Genomic DNA, 25944 nt, shown 5'->3' on the forward strand with positions numbered 1-25944 from the left:
TTGCGACTTCTCCTTCCCACAGTAGGGTGAGATGATTGATTGTCTTTTCGGGGCTGCGTGTGTGGGACAATGTTATGACGTCACCTCGCGAAAACTATGTTCGGCGGCGTTGGCGGTCTCCACAGTAACGCCACGAGCTGCAATGACGCCAGCCGAGCAAATGGCGAGTGGGCGTGACCCCCCCCCCGCTCCGCGTGGGCGGCCCCGTGTGGTCGGGAGAAAGAAACACGACACTCCGAAAGGGAGGGAGGGGGGGGGGGCTAGTGGGGAAAGAGTGCATAGAGTGAGTGGAAAAAGAGAAAAAATTGTGAAAAGAGAAGGAGAAAACTGCCTCAGACAACGATTTTTTTTTTTCCCTTTTCGGACATGGTATGTTTTGACTATGAGAATGACGTGGAAGTGTTGAATATGCAACGTTGTAACACGACTGAACGACTAATTAGTAATTTACCAAGTATACTCCGGGTAGCGTTCCCAGCCAACTCCCGTCAGTTGGCGCGACGCGCTCAAAGCTCCTCGTCTAAGGTATTTGACAATAGTGAGGTTCTCTTGAACTAGGGCAGCATTCAACCGCTCCACGTTGTAATCAAGAACTACAACCTCAAAACAAACTCGGGAACAGCAGGGGGCCCGAGTAGAACGCGTGAGAGTGGAGGAGCGAGAGCCGGAGTGAAAGTAGCAAAGGGGAGAAAAGTTAGCGAGGAGTTTGCGGTGGACGAGTTAACGCTATCACGCCAAGAGGAACACCGAGAGAGACCACTGTCCGATTTCACCACTCCAGTGATTGTCTCACTTCTAGTTAGCAAGTAGGCTAACGAAGTAGCTATAAACATGAAGACCCCGGGGGATTCGGGTAAGTTAATAACACAATGATACACCACTAGCCAGTTAGCTAACTACTTATGACTGATTGATTATGGACAAATACAACTAGCTAGCTGACTAGTTACTTATATTCCCATTTCTGTGTGCCGGATAAATAAAACCTAGCGAAATGTAATCGTGCAACATACAGCATACCGGGTTTCATTAGCATACCAGGTATTAGGCTAACTTAATGTCTCGTAGCTAGCTAGACAACTATGGATAATCCATAATAGTCCCCCAAGACACTTTTTTTTCTGTTTCGCGTTCATTGTCATTATTTTCTTCCGAAAGTTGTCTAAACTTTGACTGTGCTAAAATCAAAGCAAAAACACCAGTTTAGCCGAGATAGGTTAGCTATCTGGATAGCTGTTTCATCAGGAAAGTAAGCTATCTTAAGTTAGCTAGCTAACTAGCTAGCTCGCTAGCACAAGCAAAGTTACTTTGCATACGATGAAAGTTAATTGCTGCTGTATTTGTCATCTATTGCACCTGGTCAGAAGGCCACATAGCTAGGTATATTTAGTGTTTTGGGGGATTTTTTACAATAATGTCAATATGTAATCAGATAGAGAATGCAAAGTTTGTGTGAAATGGAACCGAAAAAGTTATTCGCTAGTACACAGAAGTTTGGGCTAACTTTCGGACGTTCCGTTTTATTATCCCCAGCCGACTAACACTTATTGGTTAGTTAGCTAGCTATCTAAGTTACCTACATTTTGCTGATTTTCATAGGGCTTGATCGGTTTCAGTAATCATCTTGGCGACTGACTCGGTTTTACGATGCCAATAACTTTAGTCAATGAAGACAAATATGAAGGAATTGATCTAGTGTTATAACCGGCAATTATGATTCATTATGGCATCCACCATTTGCTGTTTTCTTGCCAGCCATTTGGCTTGAAAGTTGTGCTAAAAACTAGCTCGCTTGCTTGCCTAGATCACAGCCCTCTGGAGACTTCTTTGTTCGGCCTGCTGGTTGTATAGTAGCAAGATAGGATCATCGAGTTTTTAGATGTTAGCAATATGAACTTTATTCATTTTAGCGCTGGTGATGTATATCTGGATTGTCACTGAAAAATCGCTAGTTTGAACTATGCTTAGCTAACGTTAGCACTGCTACCCCGAATTAAAAAAATGTGATCTCTTTAATAGCTAAGTTAACTGCTGAAAGTTCAAAGTTCTCCGCCCTAGGAATACTTAGGAACTTTTGATGTCTTAGTCGAATTATTGCGTGATTTAATAATAATGATGTAGGTAATTAAACTGTATGAGTTCAACTACCAAAGAAATACGGTTACAACATCAGAGGTTATCGTACTTCAACTGTCCCTGTTTGTCAGCCTTGGCTTTCCGGAAGTTCTTAGACTTTTGGCCTGCTTTAAATCGTATTCATGCACACTGAATTGATACTTTCATCTGTCTCAAAATACGGCGCTCAGTTAGGGTTATATGCATTCGTGTTGCTATTTAGCGCTCAAGTGTAACGTTACATGAATTTATTAAGTACACATTTTGTGTCTAAAGGTATGCGCTCGCTGGAGTTATACAGGGAAGGAAGTATTCATATTTGTATACCGTTCTTATTCGTGGACTTTTGGCTGTGTGCGCCACTTTAAGCCAGATCGCGGCTCTTGGTCTTCTGTTGTATCATAAAAAATCATTTAGCCGACGGTGAAGTCATGTTCTCGTGAATTTAACCATTAGCTGATATCTTCCATTCCCCCTCCCCTCAGGATGTGTCCAAAACCCGACATGAAGTAACCCTTTTTAAGGTATTATGGTATGAGGGTCCCATTTTATGCGTCGTTCTATGACGCGGGTAACTCCGTGTAGGTGAGCAGAGGTGGGCCTGTGAGCACGACAGCGAAAATATGATGCCTGTAAGGTGAAATGTGTATTTAAATGTAACACAAATAATTTTACACGACAGCGATGCCTCGTTCTGCCTTTACTGTGAAACGCAATTTTAAGTGCAGTGAAATTAGCCGAAGTGTGCAGGTTCTTCCCTTTAGAGTTCTGTTATGACATTGCACGAACATTCTCGCCTTCTTCTAAATCTGAGCGTTCCATACTATCTTAAATGCAATATGACAAATTTCAGTATTGAACCGACCGACTCAGGAAGAATATAAGGTGTTCAACTGTTTAGAAGCTGTATCAGATTGTGTGCTTTAGGCACTGTGCTCCCCACCCAAGCCTCCTGTGTGCAGGAACTCTAAAATCTCTCCCTCTTTCTGCAAATTCTTGTTTGGGTACCCAAGAGGTTAATTACACTAAAACAGTAATTTTACTACACTCTCTGCTACTGTTCTGACTATCACCTGCACAAAAGACAGATAGCCAGTTTCCCCAGTTAGCCTGTATGCTAACTCATGATGCCATATGATTTTTTTCTATGCAACTATATGTAAAGTTGAACATGCAAAATATCAATTATCAATAGCCTACATTGTCAATTATTATGATTTTAGGAAGAATGGAAAAACAAAACCCCAAGGTGAGCCGCATTTAGTACTCCACTGAGTCCTTGTCTCTTTAGCAGCAAAACGTAATATCCATCTATCTGCCTTACAGCCAAATAGTGTCCCAGTTTGATCTTTTTTTTAAAAACTTGCATTACTCATTATATCAACATTTCTCCACATGTGAGGCAGCACATCTGGAAACGGGCATGTCGTTGTCTCTTCCAGCATGCGGAGTGAAAGGGCCCATATGGGCAATTAGCCAGCATTTAGAGAAGGCAGCTGAGGGCACTATTAGTTTCAAAGAAAGACAGTGGTGAGGGGGGTGGGCTGGGTGGAGACGGCAGAGGCTGAGGAGGTTTGCAGGTATGATTTAGCCCCTCACTGACACAAACAGGCCCTGGGTGTTTCCAGACCCTGGCATGAAGTCAGAGGCTGCATTCACCTCATCCAGTAGACCCTCTCAAGTAGGCTTGCGGATATGATCTGTTGTCACTCAAGCAGGGACACATATGTGCGCATATGATGGCCTGAGCTCTGAGAAGGCTTGCTGTGTAGCTGTGGTACACTGTCCTCTGTTCTCTCCACCACTTCGGGAGTGTATTGCTTTTGAGTTCTCTGCATCCCTACGGTATTCCATAAATTAGGCTTGCCATCATCAGTTTTGCTTGTTTGTACACCTTAACAGCAGAACTACCTAGGCAGCAGAGTTTTGATTGGCTGGTGTATAGCACAACTCATGTTGGATTGGCTGTACTTCCTGTCTGACCTGTGGTGATGCACAGGAAGCAGGTTTTTCCTGGAAACAGCAGAGAGATGAGAGATCAGTGACAAACACAACACATGGTGAGCTTCAGGTAATGTGAGATAACCAAAACCACATGCCAGTATGCAATGCTGACATGGTGTGAGCCTGAAGAGAGCAAGACATAAAAACACACACACACAGTAAAGATGTGCTTATCACTCAGAGGTGTAATGAGAAAGCCAGCCAACCGGAACCAAACTGTGGGGGTTACGGGGCCAGTTAGAATTTGACTGCTATCTCTGAACACCTTTTGGCACATTTCCCTCTGAAACCTGAAATGGTTGTTCTATTTTTTTCTTCTGTCTCAGTGCTAGATTTACCTGACAGTGCTGGTCTGAACCACTTTAGTTATGAGAATTTCTAAAGTCTTGGCTGCTCAGGTTGATATCAATCCAAGTCCCAATTAACATCCGAGGATTAGGATCTGGCTTTGAATATGTCAGGTCCAGCTTTGTGGAGGGCCCCCAGCAGTGGTCTCCTCACATCTCCTGTGGCTCAGAAGCAGGTCTCTGGCTGAAGGACACACAACACCTCCCTCCAGCCACGGTTTCCGTGTGAGCGAGGCCACTACCATGTTGTGTCTGCTGGAATCCATGGTTTGGTGGGAACTCTGAGGTTTTGTCGAGACCACGTCTGTCAGCACTTGGCCCGAGTGTCTGTGGCCTCACCTCTCCCTTTTGGGCGGGTAGGTGCGTGTGTGGTCACGTTCGGGCAAGTGTGTGTGTGTGTGTGTGTGTGCTCATGCATGCAAGAGCACGGCTTGTGTACTTTGTGACATTTTCAAAAGCATCCCCTCAGAGCCTTTGCCCAGAAAGAGGGTGAGACGGGAGCGAGTTGCTGTCTGTGAAGTCTTGGATAGCGCTCACCAGGCGCTCTGGTGTCAGCATGGCTGAGAAGAGAGAAGGCACAGCAGGAAAGTGGCTGCCTTAAAATGACTACTTTAAACAAAAATGCTTGTCTTAAAAATGAGCTTTGAGAAGCCAGGGCAATCTGCTTTGCATAATACTAACTGGCTCATACCATCCATCGTTAGTTATTTGCAGCATTAGTGTTACTCTGTGATTGCTTTAAGAGGTTACTTGGAGAGTCTTTTCTCTTGCTTGTGCACAGATTTGCTTAAATAAGAAAGTAGAAATCAGTATGTCCCTTATACCCTGTGCTTTCTTGTTTCATGGTGAGTAATTGGAGCTGGAGTCTAATGATCAAAAACTCAAAAACTTGTGACGACACCAAAATCCGATTCTCACAAATATTTCTCACCCTGACATGCTGTTCCACCTGTAATTTGCTTGTAATAAACACACTCAACCCAATAAGAACCATGATTTCATCGCACATATATACACACGCATGCGCGCGCACACACACACACGCAGAGTTTACGGGGGGGGGCAGACCCCCCACATTCCACTTTAATGGCTGGTGTCTGCATTGCATTACACACCCACCCACCCTTATGGAGACAGGGGGACACACTTTCCTAATTCTCACACTCACGCTCAATCTCCCTCTCTTGGGTTGCCATCTTTGTGGTGACGCCACTTTGACTCGCTCCCTCTTTTATTGTTACTCAGCCAGCTTATTTTTGCAGGCGGATCTAGCGTTAGTGCACCGGGGTTTGGATCCAGCGGGCCTGAACATGTGCTGTGTGGAACGTCACAGGAGTTTGGACACGAGGTGCTCTGTCTGAGGGGCCCCTTTGAGAGCCGCCCAGGTACTAGAGCTCCTCCTGCTTTGACTTAGCTTGTGGGAAGGTGAGAGTGCTCTCACACCCCAATGTTGTATTTCCGACTCTGTGTAGGCCACCCTGCTGGGTGGTGGAACTTTCAGCCACTTGCGGAACAGTGGAAATTAAGTTATTAAAATGCACCATTGTCATTTGAGAACTGCAACTTTTCAGTGGGCTACAGTTCGCTTGAGGGCCTTAGGTGATTTCTAGCTCCACAAGCCGGGTGGCACAAGGCAGGTAACGCGGTTCAGCGGTGTTTGCGGGGGCTTCACAGCGATAGCCAGGGACCGGGCTGCAGTGGCAAGCAACCATAGAGACGGGAGCCTAATCCTCCACCCAGAGCCGGCGCGCGTGCTACGAGGCGCTCTGTCTGCGAGCATGCACACACACACACACACACACACACACACACACACACACACACACACGCGCCTGGAGGAAAATGAAAGTAACAACGGCGTCTTGAGCCCTAACCACAACACAGAACTTGAAAAGAGGCAATCTCTCATTGTCACCCATCCATTCCCCGCCTTCCTCACTCAGCGTTTTTCCACCACGCCTGGCTCCATCTCCTCTCTTGCCTCCTCATCTTCCTTCTCTTTTTGACTCTCTTTGGATTTACTTTGCCAAGTTTGCAATATGCAACTATAGCAACTCTTCCATGCAAGATTCCGATATATGCAGTTGTTGAGACTTAGTTGAGATTGCCGGAACTCAGAGAGCAGAATTATCAAGGGGGTTGATTTAATTTTGCGGATTTGAGAAGGTTTGATATAGGTGTAATTTGTCTTTGGAGTGGAGTCAGAACCCCTTTCTGCAAACTGACATTCATCCACTCAGGCATGGAGTCTCCCTTCACCCACACACTCCTGTGTCCCAGCCAGTCTGCAGGGAGCCCTCCAGCCATGTCCTGCGCATGCTCCAGCTGATTGCCACCAGCACATGACTGTCTCTTGGACCCCTTCATGGTGTGATGGGACCTGTTTTTGTGGACACAGCAGGGTGCCTGCATTTGAAAGGCCTATATGACTAGGATAAGGACCACACATCTTTCACCCTATTTAATAAACCATGTGCCTTTCCCTGCAGAGTTCACTTTTTAATAGTGCATTGCAGTTTTATTTTGGTTTTTTTGTTTGTTTTTGTTTATGATTAAGTTCTAGATTTTTTATTTCTTGATTTTTAGTTCTTAGTGTGTGTTTGTCCATTTTTAAATGGCCTAATCTGACCAGATCCATTCTTCACATCCTCCAGTTCATCACATTTCTACTCTGCAATGTATCCTGGTTAACCAGAAATCCAATGTTTTTGAGGCCACTACAATTGCATGTTATTTTAATACATAGACCGACAGGGACATAAATCAGAGTTTGAACCAGGGAGGACAAGCTTGTCAGACTGCTACATTAAGACCCAAAAAAAGTGAACGCAATTAGACAGGCCAAGACGGTAGATTATATGTGGACCGTGTTTATTCCTCACAAAACCGCTTTAGCTGCAGCAAGCAACGGCAGGGAGTGTTGCCGTTTTGAGCAGGGCAGGAGCCGGGCTCCGCTCCTTCATCCAGCCTCGGCCCACTGTAGTCTGACACAGGCAGGGCAGCGGCGGCTAAAATTAGACACTTGGAATGACCTCGGCGCCAAGGAGAAAAGGCGAATCTTGACCAGAGACAAGTTCAGCCTCATCGACCTCTTGCCCTCCAACAGAGAACTGGCCTTCACTCTGGTTCATGGCGAGGCTTCGAGAGGTGTCTGCTTAGGTCTAGGAAGTTCCTTCCCCACATTAATAGACAGTCTATATACAGTTGTTATTCACAGTTCAGTTAATGCTGCAGCCAGCTCTTCTTTTCAGTTTTTATGATGCCAAGGTTTCTGAATCTTGAGCATATGCTTTAAATCCAGTTTGGGTTGGTCTGCTATAGAGGGCCCTGAGGGCTGTGCTATATAGAATGGACACAGAAGGGAGTGAGGGCATCAGGTCATTAGTTCATGTGAGGTTGTTGCCAGTAAAGGATAAGGCAAGATGAAAGCTTGGCTCTGATAAGATATTGGCAGCATAAAGGTTTATCAGGAAGATGAGGAGCTCGGTCACCCCTGTAGCCTCAGCTGATTCAAATGGCTTTTGCTCAACTGCAAGGCAGAAGGTTACTGACTCGTGACCAAAGGCTTGACTGAACATCACATCAATGCTGCAAAGTCTAAGGACTGAATCAGGTGTTTGTTGCCTTATTATTGCTTAACAGCTTAACTGAATGTGTCCCACGCCAGAATGTTTTGGTAGCAGGTTTGAAAATCTCTGATCTAGTGTAATTGCCCTTAAATCATACCAGTGTTACCTGTAGGTAGTTGTACTGATCTGCTGACCCTTTGTGGATGATGTTAATGATGAAGTTAGCAGTGTGTAATTTGGTTTGGACTCTTAAATATTTCAGATTGTGGGCATTGAGTGCAAAAGGCCCAGTTTTTGAAGGACAAGTTAGTGCAGCGCAGCACAGATGGAGAAATTGACATGCTCAGTGGCACCTCCTGCTGGCGAATTGACTGCATGCATCATTGCCCATCACCAGGCTGGGTCCCTTGGCAGGCTGCAGTCGTGTGCTGCCCCTCACATAGCAGGAAAATTGGCCCAGAAATGTGCCCTGCCTGACCATCTATGGCTGATTTAATCATAGCCCTCTGAGGAACTCCCCTGTGACACGTCTGGTTTCTGTCTGGGCAGAGTTGGCTGTCGCACAGTGGCGTCCCGGACATCTGGAGCACCGTCTCCACCGCCGCTTTGCTGGTAACTGGAGTTTTGGGCTCACTGGTGTTGACAGGAAGATTGCAGACATGAAAATAACAGCTCTTAGATGTTTAGCTTATGGAGCTACAGCTGAATAAGTGTTAGACCCAGCTAATGCCCTCCCATTACTCGCCATGTCTTCAGCCCACAGACTCAGTTTGGTCTCTTCTTGGGTGGGATATAGTCTCTTGGCGTGGTCCGAAAGTCGAAGCGACCTGCTGTGGACCCGGTATGCTCCGTCTCACGCACACTCATTCCCTTTGGGTCTTGGGCCTCTGAAGTCGGGTTAAAGTGTTCATAAACAGCTTTCCCAGGGTGTGACATCAAGCGCATTAGATCAGGCAACACATGGGCAGTGTTGTGACTGGGGCTTAGCCCAGGATGCCGGCGAATGCCACGCAGCTCGTTTTGGCACTGTCAAGCCAGTGTAGTCTACAGCCGGCAAAACACAAACAGGTCAGGCGTTTTCACCTTGGCCTACAAGAGCTCATGCTCAAAACGCCACAGACCACCAGTCTTTCCTGAATCAACTGGTTTCTTTGAGTTTAAAATATTTTAGTGGTATAGGGCCTTGAAAAGGTAGTATGAACAAAAAGTTGTATGAACAACTTTTCCACATTTTTTCATGTTACACCTACGAATTTAAATGTATTTTATTGGGATTTTATGTAATAAACCAACACAAAGTAGAAAGTAATTGTGAAAAAAGAAAATAATACAAATGTTTTAATAAATAAAAAAAGTGGAAAGTGTGGTGTGCATTTGTATTCAGCCCCCGACTCAATACTTTGTGGGACCACCTTTTGCTGCAATTACAGCTGCAAGTCTTTTGGGGTATGTCTCTACCAGCTTTGCACATCTACAGGCTGAAACTTTTGCCCATTCTTCTTTGCAAAATGGCTCAAGCTCAGTCAGATTGGATGGAGAGCATCTGTAAACAGCAATTTTCAAGTCTTGCCACAGATTCTCAATGGGATTTAGGTCTGGACCTTGACTGGATCATTCTAACACATGAATGTTCTTTGATCTAAACCATTCTGTTGTAGCTCTGGCTGTATGTGTAGGGTCATTGTCCTGCTAGAAGGTGAACCTCCACCTCAGTGTCAAGTCTTTTGCAGCTTCTAACAGGTTTTCCTCCAGGATTACTCTGTATTTAGCTCCATCCATCTTCCCATCAACTCTGACCAGCTTTCCTACATGGCTTGTCGCAAACTGCAAATAAGACTTCTTATGGCTTGCTTTTAAAAATGGCTTTCTTCTTGCCATTCTTCCACAAAGGCAAGATTTGTGGAGTAAATGGCTAATAGTTGTCATGTGGACCGATTGTCCCCCCTGAGCTGTGGATCTTTGCAGCTCCTCCAGTGTGACCACGGGCCTCTTGGCTGCTTCGCTAAGTAGTGCTCTCCCTGTCTGGGCTGTCAGTTTAGGTGGACAGCCATGTCTTAGTAGAATTGCAGTTGTGCCATACTCCTTCCATTTTCGGATGATGGATTGAACAGTGCTCCATGAGATCTTCATAGCTTGGCATATTTTACATTTGCTTTACATTTCTCCACAACTTTATCCCTGACCTGTCTGGTGTGTTCCTTGGTTTTCATGAAGCTGTTTGATCACTAATCTCTAACTGTTCTCTAACAAAGCTCTGAGATCTTCACAAAACAGCTGTAGTTATACTGAGAATAATTTACTTACAGGTGGACTCTATTTGCTAATTTGGTGACCTTTGAAGGCAATTGGTCACACTGGATGTTATTTATGGGTATCAGAGTACAGGGGGCTGAATACAAATGCACACCACACATTTCAGATTTTTATTTATTAAAACATTTGAAAACCATGTATAATTTTCTTTTCACTTCACAATTAATTGCTACTTTGTATTGGTTTATCACATAAAATCCCAATAAAATACATTTAAGTTTGTAGGTATAACATGGAAAAAATGTGGAAAAATTCAAGGGGTATAAATACTTTTTCAAGGCCCTGTATATATTTAATTCAAGTTGGTCAGATTGAAATGTGAGTTAACTGTGCTGCTTGTTAAAGTGGCAAGCTTGCTCATTTGCTTTAGAAAATGCTTATTTGCTGTTAAACCCTACAGCTCTGGTGGAGATTAAATGCAGTTTTTAACTATGTACTCTAGCCCAAACACATTGTTGAGGGACTGGAGGGTGTCCTGTATCTGTGAAAACTCCCATTTCACTCAGACAAAATAAATTAGTCATGAATTCTCTGTCCGACCTTGGCTAGTGTCCCACTCTTTTTACATGCATCAGATGGCTCTTCCATTGTCTCTGGCTGGCCACCCTGGTCCTGTGATGGGTAAGGGGAGACTAGAGCATATCTGCATGCCTGCTACAGTTGGCACCACCATGGGCTCTTGAGCATAGCATGTCAAGATGGCACTTGGGTGTGTGTGTGTGCGCGTGTGTGTCAGGTAGTTGGGTAGTGTCTAGGTGTGCGGGTGTGTGTGCACCAAGTTGCAGGCTTCAGGGGCTCTAACTCTGGACCTCTACTGTTGGGGTCTGCAAATGTGGAAGTGGCTGCACTGTAGACAAACACAGACTGTGTTATGTTAGAATGCACTGTGGACACACACACACAGACTGTGTTGTGTTGGTGTGTGTACACACACACTGTGCTATGTTAGAGTGTACTGCAGCTCTCGTGAGGTCTAAAGGCTGGCATAATGCACCTGCAGGTGACTGCCTGTCATTGATTTCATAGTTATCCTCTTTTGCTTCACTTGCTCTTTACCTCTTCTCTCCTCTCCCCTCCCCTCTCTGTCTCCTTCCCTCCATCTAACCTTGTTTTCTCACCTTCTCATCAACTCTTACTCCATATTTTGTTTCTCAGTTGGTTCCTATTTCTGGCACTGGCATTGTTTATCTGCATGAATGAATGTCACTAAAATGTTTCAGTAACTGAATGCAATTACATGTGCAGCAGTGCTAAGGTTACCAGTAAAAAACACAGGTTAATGGAAACCTTTTTTGTAATCAGTTTCTTATTAGGTTTATTCTTACATTTCTCCCTAATACAAACATGAACAAGCTAATGGCAACTTCCACTGATGTGTTTTCACAGACAGCATTCCAGTAATTATGCAAACATCTCCGTTTTGCATGGGATTGGAGAAACCTTCTCACCATCAAAAATGTCTCTGACACGAAAAGCAGTTACGGGGCCGAGCGATTTTCAATCGACGAGGCAAGGAAGCACTTGTCACCTCATTGGCCTGACCAGCCCACCTGCAGGGCTCCAGTCACACTGTGCTCCTGCCCCACAGTTAGTCACGAACGTAAAAGTGTTTCATGAGAAAATACAAAACAGCTGTTTACATTCCTGAAATACCCTGTAATGGGCAAGTACATGCATGTATTACTCAGGTACTGTTTACTGCAAAGAAATGAAAGAAATTAAGATAATGGCATTCACATGGCTTTTGTAGTCTGTGTATTGAGTACTGAAAGAAAAAAAGTACATGTGTGCAGTTTGTTGCCACTGGTGGATATAGTGTGTAACCAGCAGGTTTTGATGATGGCACAAAGGATCTGTGTACAGCGATCATAGTGTTTTGATAGTATTGCGAGCTACAGACCAGAGAAAAGAGCTTTCAACTGGCTCTTAAAACAGCAATCAGATGTGTAATCAATCAGTTACCAAATCAAGAAATTTGCATGTGGGGCATACATGTGCACGCACACAATCTCTCTCGTTCTCTCGCGCGTGCTCACACACACACACACACACACACACACACACACACACACACACACACACACACACAAGCTTGCACAAGACATAATATTCATTCACTTCTTTCACTCTCCAAGACTGAGTAGAGAACATTTTTAACAAATTGTATACAAAACATTGGAGGGGGATATTGGTTCTTGGTTCATTGTATTACTCATCCTACACACACACACTCGCTTACCTTTTTCCCCCATCGCCACCACCATCATTAGCAAATGGAGGCTGACCTTTTCCTCTGGCTAAATATAGACCCCACAAAGAATGGGAGGAAGGGAGGCAAGTGGGGAATGGATGGAGTGACAGCGAGCGAATGAGTGTAGGGGTCTTCAACATACTGGAGCCATTAGGCACACGCTCGGCATGCACAATGGGCCTCCCCATCTTGTTTGACGTCACAGCGTCTACATAAAAAAGCCTTTATAGCGAAGTGCTAATCGCATGCAGAGAATGGGATGGATGCTGTTTTTAATGCGCTTTAGGGTCAGGTGCTTTCAGAAATAGACAATCTGCAGAACATGTACTGCCCCACTAGCCAGCCTTGGGTCAACTGAATCATAGTGGATGGGTAGTTTTGCAAACTTTCAACAAATTCCCTCATCCTTGTGTGTTTAAACATGTAGTAAGGTCTGTTATTGTTTAGGTATTCATGTGTTGGGTAACCAGTCAGGATTGCACTGGTTATATCACGTAAGGGTTGTGTCAGGGTGTTTACATGTGTGTTTACTAGGCAAAGGGTGTGTGTATGTCTGTGTCAGGTGGTCTCTCAACTCTGTACCCAGTGGTGACGGTAACCTTCTGAGAAACAGCAGTCCCAGAGGAGCTTGCAGACATCAGGGGGCCTACCTATTAGAGCTGTTGTTGCACTTTGAACATATTTGTCATCACTCAGGCGCCTTGTATTCTAAGTCGTGTGTGATATACTGTCCTGATTTGTGTGGAATTGTGTGGAATTCAGAATGGCTTATGAGGCGGTTCCTCAGCTCTCCCAAGAGATGTGCATGTGAATGTCTCATTTCTTTTGTCTTACTAATCATCATTTATGCCTTCCTCCATTGTATCCTTATTTTTGTTCCTTCACTGTTATCTACTAAATTAAACCATTGAGTTCAGTTGCAATCAGTTCCACTGAATGTCTTCATGACAGTACAGCTCCAGAACATTTTCCTAGCCATTGCCATTTTGCTAAGTGGCTGCAAGTGTCGAGTTAGAGCTTATATTCTCATTTTGCTTTATAAACTTAGCTGTAGACTGCATCTGCATAATTATTAGCAAAATTACAAATTCCCATAGCCTCAGCATAACCTACATGTTAAAATGCATGTGATTTGTGGTAGCCACTAATAAAGTGTTTGGGATCTAAGCATCAAAATCATGGTAACAGTGTGCTTCTAGTTCCATTTCATACATCTTTTCTTTTTCTTTCTTCAATTAGTTGAAATTTGTTTTGCCTTTTTTAAAGCTACATGCGTATTTATAGAGCTGAAGTGTCTTGTTGCTAGGAGATGGCGTGGGAGCAAGGGAGCAAAAGAGAGAGGGAGAGAAAATGAAGAGAATGGAGGAAAAAGATGCACTTCTTCTGAATGACAAACTTGCTCGCGCACCCATCGTGAGTCAGCACTGACACACACACACACACACACACACACACACACACACACACACACACACACACACACAGTGGCAACCCACGTGCGAGCAAGCGTGTGGGTACACGCGCGACTGCGTGTTTTTTCATGCCTATGTTCAAGGCCTTGTCCCACACATACTGGCCTAGTCATATATGAGCCCCATCTGTGGTGACTTCTCTCTCCATTACATTGAGCAAACATGATGTACTATAGGTGTACTATAGGCTTTTTTAACTACACTTTTAGTTGTCTTTCTTGTTGTGTTTGACCAAACTTTGTATGAGAAGGAAAATGATAGTATGTCATGCTCTGATAGAGAAGCGCTAAATTCCAGAATGGCACTGCAGTGTGGTAGAAGTGCACTAAACTCCACCACTTCAGTCACCTTTGCCCGGATTGGTCCCCATGGCCATTAGCCTGGGCCTAGCAGTTACCAAAGTGCTCCCCTCGTCCGGTGCTGGCCCATGCTCAGCGCACTGAACTGCAGCACATGTGCAGGCTCAGCAGGCCACTAGTGCTGCCTCTAATGCTGAGCAGGTCTGTATTTTCTGGCTAACACGCCGCTCACTTCATAAGCAGACAAGCTCCAGACAGTCAGTGACAAGCGCTCCAGTCAGCAACACACATTGCGTGCCAGGACTCCCTTTTCCCCTCTCCCCTTTCCTATAAGTGTGGGAATTATTCTGTTTTATTTTTGGACATTTCTGCTAGGCACCCAGTGAAGTGAGCATCTAAGTTTAAGACCCGGTCATTGTGTTTTACCATGTGGTTCTTTTTATGGGTCTTTTTGTCATTCATAATATAAAGACAGAACATGTAGACAGTTCAGTTCAAACTCATGGTACCTTGATGTTTCCTAGTTGTCCATACCGAAGTGAAGATAATGGACCAATGAGTGATTCAAACTGACATATCAGTTGCCTTCTTTCTTGTTTTAAGCAGTACACTAAGCCACTTGTCATTGTGTCTCCAGGCCTCACCTCTTTATTAAACATTACTGATTACACAGGCCATGCACAGATGCATTGACTCTCAAGTCAACTCCTTCCCAACTGAGGTGGAGGTATGATGAGCTGTTACACAAAAGGGATAAATAACAGTTCATGCTTACAATCTCTCTAGCCCTACAACATCATCCAGCACAGAGCAACACTGGCAATACAGGTGTCAGGTGAAAACAGCCAAGCTCGTTAAATGGACAGGGTGTACTGAACTAAAGTAAACGAACAGTTGCTGTTTATGAACTGCATCCCCTTGTACACCCTTCATGGTGCACTTTCCCAACCCCCTTTGCACCTTGATGAACAGTGAGAATCGACAGTGATGCTTTGACTGAACCTATGCTATGAGTTTGGTTGCAAAAGGTGGTACTGGTTGTTACCGATCAGTGCGTAACGTGTATGTTGCGTGCCATTCAGCAGCCAGAGATGTTGGAGCCATCCACTGGGAATGTTCCAGATTAGGAATGATCCATTGGGAAAGCTCCAGATTATGTTGACAAATGCTATTGGAGCCACCAAACTCCAGACGCCCTCAGTCCTTCTACGGACATTACAATGTTCCCATGCCCACCTGTTGTCTCAGACAAGTGTTTGTCTGTGATACAGTAAACAATAATCTTTTCTTTTACTCATATAATATCGATGCCGAAACTGCTGAGCATGAGCTGAACTTTTGGCCTTTATAAACTGTGTCTGACACGCACACCATTCTGTTCTCGCACCTCTGCTCTGCTCTTCATGGGGGTGTGGGGTTGATCTTTGTTTTGACTGTGATCTCAAGGATGTTGGGTTCAGGACTACTTTAGTGGAGGAGCACAAATACTGACTCTTGTGCTGTAACATTAAAACTCTTTAGCTTTATGCATTCTTTCAATAATACATCACAGCAAGTTATGATAACATGGGGTTGTCTTGTTAATTTGACAGAAATGGCTACTTTTGGCATGCCTTTAACTGAGCATAGATATGTAAACCCAGTCAGTCCCAGTAAGCACACTAATAATAGACAAGGACAAAACGGCAACATGAAGACATGAGCAAGTACATAGTGATTAAGGTTAGGTAATTACACCTGGATGTGGGCCAATAAAAGACAAAAATGTCTTGATTTCCCTGTAATCCCTCTAAATCAGACCAGCGGCGCACCAGATTAGAATGAAAGTGTTTCTTGCCGTTAACAAACATCTAATTCGAGTGACTTTTTTTCCCCATGTATTTCCCGCTAGACAGTCACTCAGACATAATGCTACTTTAACCTCCTCTGCTGGCTTTTACCATTGTGTGCAAACATCTAGTTGGTCACAAACTAAATTTGAGTGAATATCTTGGGCTTTTTTGGTTGAAATTGTTGAAAAGTATGAAGTACAATTAACTCAGCACTGTATCATCTTAATTGAGGTTTAGTTCAGTTAGATGTTTGCTTATGTCTTCTAACACCAATATGTAGAAATGGTCTCCTGAGTTGGAAGATATTACAGGTAAAAATCAACTAGGTTACACCAAACTTGTCTAACTATACACTGCTGTGTTAATGTCTCTCATAGGTCAAGATTTACATGATTTACATGACCTTTATGTGATCATTTGGGTGGTTTCCTGTACTGATGCATTTAGTTTGCGTGGGTGTGTGTCTGTTGTGTGCACCCTTTCGTCCCCCAGGGTTCGCCTTCCCTGAGTGGGCCTACAAGCCGGAGTCAAGCCCAGGCTCACGCCAGATCCAGCTGTGGCACTTCATCCTGGAGCTGCTGCGCAAGGAAGAGTACCACGATGTCATCGCCTGGCAGGGTGACTATGGCGAGTTCGTCATCAAGGACCCCGACGAGGTGGCACGCCTGTGGGGTGCACGCAAGTGCAAGCCGCAGATGAACTACGACAAGCTGAGCCGTGCTCTCCGGTAAGGCCCCACCCACCGTCAGCCTGATCCTATGCATAGGCAGTTCTGGTACATAGACAGTGAGCAGATTTCTTTAGAGTTCAATGGCCTTGCTCTGTTTGCGCAGGTAGATTTTGAACCGAGGGGTGGGAGGTACAGGGAAGATCCAGATTAAAAAAAAAAAAAAGCAGTAGTGATAAAAATTTGGGGGGTGGGTACATTCTCTACATCACAAAAAAAGTACAAAATATTCCATTAGTGGGTCAATTTAGTGGGCCAGAGAAAGCTTTTTAGATGCTTTTACATGGTTTCTAAAATGCTATATTGCCCATATGTGAATTGCCTGCCAGTGGTTGTTAGACCCTGTACTTTTCTGTCCTTACTCTAAATGGCCTTGTTCTTTTTCTCCTCGTTCTTCTCATGTACCTGTATTATTTTTCTGCAGCCTCCCAACCCTGCAAGCTGCCTATAATAGCATGTTTTCTTCAGCAGATATGCCTCTGGATCCTTCTAGTTTCTATATTCGTTCTTTTGAGCTTTTCTTGCCTCTCCTTATCTCATTACCCCACCCCACCCCGCCCGCTGCTGTCCACATTCTCACTGTTCTCCCTCTATGCTGCAGTCCTCTCTGTCTGTATGTTATTCTGGCCTGCACACTGGTCTCCATGGGGACAGAAAATGCCCACTCAAACCTACTGAACCTGTCCTGGCCATCCCATAATAAGGGCGGGGGTGATTGATGGAAGGGTGGGATGAGAAAGGAGAGGGTTAATGGGGGGGGTTGGGTGCAGCGGGGGGTGATGGAGTGTGGTGATGGAGAGTCGGCAGCTCTTTTATGTGACAGTAGAGGTTGTGAAGTTTCACTTAGGGCTGAGGAACAGAGGGACTCTTCTTTGCCTCTGCTCTCCAAGTGTGTCGGGGGGGTGCACGCGCATATGCAGCTCCCTTAATTTAATGCCTTGCACATGCTCATTCCTCCTTGCATTATACTCACCACTGCTTTGGCCCTGATTGTTAATCGTAGCCTGTAAAAATGTCTGATAAACATGTAAAGTTTCTTTCAGTCTTTCTGACTAACAGGTCTGTCTGCTTTAGGACTAAAACAAATAAGAATATGCTTTGCCTTTTCTTGTATTGCCATTGTAAATGCCGATATGGAGGACTTAAGCTTGATGACCAGAACAAAATGAAACCTGGACATATTTTGCTCAAATCTGATCCTGAACTCCAGCAATTAAACAGAAATGCGGCCCTAGCATGATTACACCCTGAGAGGACCTTGAAAAGCCGTGCCTTCCCAGCAAGCTCAGACTTCCCAGTCACACACCAAAGTGCATTTTCCAAGTAGTTCTCTTTATTACGGTTAAGCTCCCCTTTATCTTCTAATTTCTTTAGATGTATTTACCAGTTCTGGGGCCCTACTCTCAGGTCATACCTTGTTTTATTGGCCCAGTCGACCCCTGAAACCCTTGAACCCGAATTAAGCATGTTCCATCTCCGCTGGCCCGGATAAATGCCGGCAGACCTTAAAGGAAGGAAAGGAGTGGCGGCTCAGCCTGGATGCAAGCACCATTATGCTATTGCAGCGCTGTGCAGCACATGTGAACAGACCCGTGCCTGAGCTTTTTGCCCCCCCCCCCCCCCCTTTTTTTTTTTGGAAGTGAGTTCAAATGCACTTCAAAGAGCCTGTGTGTGCATGCCTCAGCATGTCTGACCCCCTGTGTGCAGCCACGTGTCTGTGTGTGTGTGTGTGTGTGTGTGCGCGCACTTTCCTCTCTTCTGCTTCAGCGTCTTTGAAGAGCATGTGCTTGCCAAAAAACTTCCGCCGCCTTTGCCACTGACAACACGTCCGCTTGAGTCTTAACCCCCTGCCCGCACGTGTGCACACACACGTACGTGCAGATCACGTTCCTGATGAAGAGAAACAGGACCAAGCACCTTGCTCACAGTGCCAGTACCTAAGAAATTGTGAACACAACCCCTACAGACTTCCACTCAGCTACACAGTCTGCAATGTTCAATTTGTTCAGTCAGTGCCATCTGGTGCCACACCATTTATGCATGTATAATTACAGTGGTTCAAAATAACATTTTGAGCACTAGTTTCACCTGCCTGTTGCCAGATCACTATGGCTTGCAAGGCTGATGACTGATTTATACCAGCCCTTTAACACTGTGGCAACCTGTGCTTGACATGCTATTAGGTCTGTCATGCTTGGCAAAGAGAAACGGATGTGAACATATCCAGACCTGGACAACAAAGTAGGAGTGCAGATTGTCAGTTGTACAATTGTAATGCAGACAGTCCACATTTATTTAATTGGTCCTTGTGCAAACATCCCGATAGAAATGATGTTGGGGAATAGGGCTTCCTGTGATCTGGCCAGTCTGGATGAGCTGCTTCTTTGCCTCTGTGAGCTAACATTCAGAATGAGCTTGACTTCCAGTCCACTTTCGAAGCAAACAGGAGGGAAACAGCGTGACCTCATATGGGAAAGAAGGAACTTAACGGAGAGGTCAGTTTGTGGCTGTCCAGGGGGGTGGGGCTTGCTGGTCGTGGCTTCACTTCCTCCGCCTGCTTACTCTGTGATTTCTGATGCAGGGTCATCTATTAAAAGCACTTACTAGTCAGCACCAGGTCCGGGTCTTGATGGAGTAGGACCTGAAGCTCGGATGAACTCTGTTCATTTTGAATGTCCTTCGCTGATGCGTAACCATGCCAACATTCTTTTGCCAGGTACTATTACAACAAAAGAATCCTGCACAAGACCAAAGGGAAGAGATTCACCTACAAGTTTAACTTCAACAAACTGGTTTTGGTCAACTACCCATTCATAGACATGGGGTCAGCAGGTAAATCAATTGTTCAGTCTGTTTCTCGGGTCTCTTTCTAAGAATGTGTGTGTGTGTGTGTGTGTGTGTGTGTGTTTGTGTGTGTTTGTGTGTGTGTGCATGTACAAATATAGGCTCAGTTCCTCTGTCTCTCCCTGTCCCTCCACTTTAGGTTCTGGAGTTCCTCAGAGTGCTCCCCCTGTCCCATCAGGAGTTGGAACCCATTTTCGGTTCCCTCCGTCCACACCGTCAGACGTCCTTTCTCCCAGTGAGGAGCTGCGTAGTCCGGGTGTCTTCAGTGCCGTGGCTCGTCGAATGGCACGCGGCTCTGTCTCTGATTGCAGTGACGGCACCTCCACCAACTCGGAGCTAGAGGAAGCTGGTGTTGTGGTGGCTGACGAACGCCCCACAGAGCGTGCCTTCCGGAGCCTCCTCCACCCCCGTCTCTCACATGACTCCCTCTTCCGCGTCTATGGCGCGCCTCCCAACCCACCGGGGCTCACACGTGGTGGTCCCCATGCACCCCAGCACAGGGTGCACCCCGAGCCCCTCTCCCCATTCCCCGTATCCCCTCTCCCAGGTCCCGGAGGCCTGCTGGCCCCCCCCCTCTCCCCAGCACTGTCCATGACCCCCACCTCACATCTGCCCTACACCCCATCCCCCTCCCTCTCCCCTATGTTGGGCTCCCACTTCTCCTTCAATCCAGAGGACATGAAGCGCTACCTGCAGGCCCACACCCAGAGTGTCTACAACTACCACCTGAGCCCGCGTGCGTTCCTACACTACCCGAACATAGTGATCCCTCAGCCCCAGCGCGCGGACAAGGGGTTGGGTGGGCCGGCAGGGGTGGGGCATCATCTCCCTGCCCACTCCTTGCATCACCCCCAGTCTGAGGAGCCCCACCTCTCGCCCTTCAAGTTCAAACTACAGCCCCCGCCGCTTGGCCGCAAACAAAGAGATGGGCCTCCCACCTCCGGTGCAGGCCACGCCCCTTCAGTCACCCCTGCCGGACTAGGCTCCTCCCTCTCATTTGGTAGCGAGCATGGCTCTGTCTCTGGTCAGGGTTCTAACTCGTCTAGACTGGTAAACAGCAGCTCAGGAGGGCCACCAAAGATCAAGGTCCGTGTTTAGGACTTTAATCATTTTCACCAGCTATGAGACTGCAAATTTGCTGTGAAGCTAAATGTCATTTTGTTGCCATTGTTTTGTGCTGTTCATCAGGTTGAGCCCATCTCCGACATCGAGTCAGAGGAGGAGGTGGAGGTCACAGACATCAGTGAGGAAGACGATAGCTGTGATGTCTTTGCACCGCCCCACTCCAATGGAGGCCCCGCTCCCGTGCCTCGCCATGATGCCACCATCGCAGATGACGACGACCTCGAGGAGGACGTTTTCAAGGCCCCAGCCGCTCCTGGCCTTGGCCCGGCCCTGGCAGTCCTCAAAGCGGAGCCGCGAGAGGCCAGCCCTGGCATAGCTCCTCCCAGCAGCCCCGGAGGGACGCGCTGCATCCCCCTCAAGCTCCGTTTCAAGCGCCGCTGGAGTGAGGACCAGCGCATGGAGGCTGAAGCCGATGAAGCCGAGGACAAGAAGAGCCGGGCTGAGAAGGAGGAGTCTATCCAAGAGGCAGAGCCTAAGAAGCTGGAGGAGAACGGAGAGAGGAGGAGTCCTGTGACCTTGGTGGCACCCCTAGGCACAGGCCAGAGGAGGGTGAGCAACGAGCTGCAGAGAGCGACAGCACAGCTCTCCTTGGAGAACGATGGCTGCTGAGGAGATAAGCATGCTAGATTGTGAAATAGACTCACAGAGCTGTGCTTACCTCTTTGTGGCTGTGGTCGGATACAAACTAAACTGCATTCGGAACCATTGGCTGAAAACAAAACGGAAAAAAAGCAGTCACTCATACCAGTTTTCTTAAACATTGGAGGAATCATTCTCACAGTTGAACAAAGGCTTGGAGAAACGCAACTCTGTTCACTTCAGCATGCCGTGACACGACACTAAGAATGGCTAAATACTGACACCGTCCCACTCACCAGTATGAATTTAGTACAGCCCGCCACCCTAAACCCCCAGATCTTCAAACTTCCTTCTCCTGTTTCATCTTCAAATCTCTCCCACCAAATTAACCGATATAGCACACTTCCTTGACCATGTTCATTTATGTACATCATAAAATGGATGTCATTTTCGTTTGTAACCCCAGGAGACCCTGTTATTTGGGACATGGGGACTTCCCCATTGACTTTCAAAACAGATTTTAGAGAAAACAAGTGCCTGAACCAGTGGTCATCAATTCACTCGATGGCTATATGAAGAGCTGCTGGCATGAGAGGGAAGGCTGGTGACTCTTCAGCACGCAGTTTGAGACACGTCGTTCTTTGCCACCCACTTGTGCTTCTCTCCGTGGTGGTGTGCGACCTTCTCAGGAGTCATGCCTGAGGAAGGAGACATGATCGCTCCTCACCCGTCAGCATGCAGCCTGGGGCCAAACAGCCTGGTCTTCTACACAGCAAGCTTTGCCCTCGCTCGCAAACCTGCTTGTACAGCCACTGCCTTCATACTGACCCGCCGGATACTGCCTTTCCAATGGCCCTTGGGTCCGTCGGCTCCAGAGCCCCGGGGTCTGCCCAGTCCTGTTCACGTTTGCCTCTGTTAAAGGGACCACTTGACCTTTTAAAATCTCCAGATGTAAATACACCCTTGAAGCAGAAGAGATTTGTAGTTCGTTTTCCCCCCTATTTAAGATGGACATGAACCTCTGCAGTGAAGTATGGACTGTATGCATGGATGCTTTTCTTCCCAACTATTTTGTGTTTTTTGAGCTGAAAGAAACATTAGTGTACCAAGAAAGAGGTTGCTCTTCATCCTGAGGGTGATCAAGTGTGATGATTAATGGAAAGGTTTTAGAATATGCTTTTAAAGCTCTTGAAACCAAGAATATTCTATTTAAAAAAAAATAATAACAGGAAGCATTTGCGAGCACAAATCTCAGGCATACTTCACAAAGACCTAACCTCGACTATAGAGTCACTTAGAGTATATAGTATCTGTATCTCAAAAAGCCTCTTAAAGAACAAAGTGAAACTGTGCCTTTTTGTAAACATTGGAGACTTGGTACCCTATGCTTTTAAATATGCTCCCATAATCAGACACACAGACACACACAAGCCTTAGAAACATGACCTCAAACACTGCTATTATGCCTTTGTTTTCTATTTTTTTAGCATAGAAAATATCCTAAATTGGATCAAAAATAAAGCCCATGTGTTCTCTCTATATTGCTTTCAGTAATCATATATATTTGATACAGATGATCTATATTCAAAACACTGGTTTTGATAAGAAGTATATTTTTAAAGATAAGAATATATGGAGAATATATAATGGGTGACCTCAGAACTTTAGTTCCAGGGATCCTACAGAACTTTACTCAGTAGGAGTGAAGTGCTATTGGAGGAAAATGCAAAATGACTGTAAATTATCAATATTAAGAACTGAATCCTGTTCAGTATAGTTTCTTGTATATTTCTGCACACACATACATGTCCCAGGGCCCAAAACAGACAGACAACTCTGTGTGTGTCTGTCCTCTGGAGTGCTTCGGATTCATACCTTTTACCAGGGAAGAGGGGAGCTTGGAAGATGAAAACAGACCCTTCACTGTCCCTTCTCAGCACTACATCTCTTTGCTTGTGCCAGCCTAGAGCTGCCATAACGAAGCCTGTTCATGGTAAAGTTGGTCCTCACAATTGCTGCCCCTCAGAAATGCGGTTCCTCCGAAAGCAACATTGACATTTGAGATGAAGCAGTCTGTGGAGTGGAGAGCATGAACCAGGTGCCCTTTGTCTTGAGGCATCGGTGCAGGACATGGCCAGCCCTGCTTTTCCACCATGAGCTTCTGACTTTGGTGGAAGAACTCCTGCACAGAGGTCAGCAGGTGTTACTGTGGCTCCACTGACATAATGAATTGTATCGAAACCTCTTGTAGTCAGGGCAGTGGGCAAGTAGGCACAGTACAGTATAAATCAGGCTCTCTTTCCGCTGTCTCTGCATATCTCACACAGTAGTCCACACCGAAAAGTCTTCATTATGTTGAGTACATACTGTGAGTAACAAGCAGGCAGTATGAGCTTTTGCCCCCAGCCGAAACCCCCCCCCCGATGTACCCCCCCCCCCCCCAGTGCAGCAACCTTACACTAACTCAGTGTCTCAACCTGACAAACTGCCTTACTCACTCATTCTTGTAGAAAAAAAAACAAAAGCCCTTTTTTCCTCTCCAGTATAAACATTGCTGTTTTTATTATACCTATTAATGTTACCATTTATAATTTTTAACAGTGACATTACTGATTTTTTTTGAGGGGGGGGGTACCCCTTCCTGAAGATTTGCTTAATAAGATTAACCCTTTTAACAAATCATATTCCGCAATGTTTTTTCCTACAAACTACGTAACAGCAAATGCAGTTATTTTGGCTTTGTATCTATGCTGGTTTTATTTGTGATTATTGAAAAAAGATTACTTTTTTTAAACAGGGACATGGAAGGGGTACTATGTTATCACATTATTTTTATCTTAATATGTTCCCTCTCTTGTCTTGTGTACATATTTTTTTTTTTTTTTTCATTTTTGGGGACTATGTAAGAAAAAGACAATGCATTTCTTTGTGTATAAGGTGTCTCTCCCTTTCTTTTTTATCCATTTATCCCTCTTGGTCTGTCTCTCTCTGTCTTTCAAACACAAACTCTCTCTTAGCAGTTATATAACACTTTGAAGAAGAGATGAGACTTGACATGAGGAAATATGTATACTTTAGTTTTGTTTTTTTTTTCTCTTGTAATTAAAACTGTAATCAGGGTTCATTAAAAACAGGTAAACGTGGATCATATTGTCTCGGCTGTCATTTCATTGCCCTTTTATAAATAAATTGTTCACAATTGTCATTGCCTTGTGAAATATACAATTAATTGCACTCTTTGTAAATAGGTGCAAAAAAATGCTTTGAAGAAGTATTTACTGTTTATCAGCTTGATCTTGAGTTAAGTGAGTGACCTTTTAGTGAGAAATTAAAAATCTCAAGTACAAAATCTATATTCAATATACATTCATATTTTATTTATTTTAAAGAATGCTGGTTTGGGAACCCTTAAGTCATCTATAACCACTCTTCCACTCTTGAGTGTGGGCAAATATTAGGTGAAGCACAAGCCAAATGCCCTTAGTCATCTGTTAGCACAGGGCAAATCAGAGAATACACAAATGAAATAACACAAAAGGTTGTTGGCCTTTGGAAATGTGGCAATGGCTATAAAAATAAACTCACACCTGTGAGCACCTGTATCTACTACCGTGGCAGTAATCACAAACTGTCAGACAAATGGAGCTGTGTTGAATCTACCCTGTCCTCTGAGATAAATAAGGAAAAGGCATATTGCTGTAAATGACCTGCTTGTAAGTATAGGACGTAATGCTACAACAGTGCAGACTTTAGCAAATGTTTTCTTACCCTCTTCTATAAATGAGACTATAGGCTTTTATGTTTGTTGATTGTGTGGAATAGTTGGTGCAATAAGAAGCAGAAGCAGTATTTGGTGGATTAAGATACTGTTCTTCATGTGTATAGCTGACCATGTGCTTCGATTGTGCCTCTGTGTGTGTGTGTGTATGTATGTATATATATATATATATATATATATATATAAAATCGAGAGATTCAAAATTGCATTGAAATGCAATTAATAATAATACATAATGCTGCCAGTCAGATGCTTGTCAATGTTTTTAATGTTTGTTGTTGAAGTAAAAAAAAATCCTTTAGATTGAACAAACTGTGCTGCTGCCTCTAGGCCTTCCACATCTTGGTTATGCTGTGCCTCTCTAAAGACCCCAAATGGGTAATTCGTATGCGCATGACTACCTGACTGGTGTGTTGCAGCTGGGATGGAACAAAACACCCCGGATTAAGGTAGTGCACTGGGTTAGTGCAGCTGTTTCATCAGCAGTAATCTTGCTGAAAATCATGGTGGTGTGGGATTGACCTACAGTCTCAGTTTTGCAGTGAGAAAAAGCCAAAAGGCATACATTGTTCAGTAGGTGTAGCATTGCTAAATATTAATCAGGATCAAGAATCTCCTGGGAGGTGAGTAGTGCATCTGTAGTGACTTTAGCTGGTCAAATGTGATGGTTTGGTGTACCTATTCAAAAC

The 25944-nt window shown here is 45.0% G+C and overlaps 1 protein-coding gene across 2 annotated transcripts; it reads left to right on the plus strand.

Moving 5' to 3' along the window:
* The first annotated feature begins 239 nt into the window (after positions 1 to 239).
* On the plus strand, positions 240 to 24622 carry erf (Ets2 repressor factor). Of its 2 annotated transcripts, XM_081696832.1 has the most exons (6): positions 240 to 853; positions 13906 to 14012; positions 16695 to 16929; positions 19646 to 19761; positions 19913 to 20859; positions 20962 to 24622. In XM_081696832.1, the coding sequence occupies exons 3-6, from the start codon at positions 16898 to 16900 to the stop codon at positions 21505 to 21507; spliced, it is 1641 nt and encodes a 546-aa protein (XP_081552958.1). In that variant the 5' UTR covers positions 240 to 853; positions 13906 to 14012; positions 16695 to 16897; the 3' UTR covers positions 21508 to 24622. The 2 variants fall into 2 exon arrangements, with proteins under 2 accessions (XP_081552958.1, XP_035384820.1); XM_035528927.2 differs by lacking the exon at positions 13906 to 14012.
* The last annotated feature ends 1322 nt before the right edge of the window (positions 24623 to 25944 follow it).

Source organism: Electrophorus electricus, chromosome 2, assembly GCF_041902795.1.
Source record: "Electrophorus electricus isolate QZ-2024a chromosome 2, ASM4190279v1, whole genome shotgun sequence".
NCBI lineage: Eukaryota > Metazoa > Chordata > Actinopteri > Gymnotiformes > Gymnotidae > Electrophorus > Electrophorus electricus.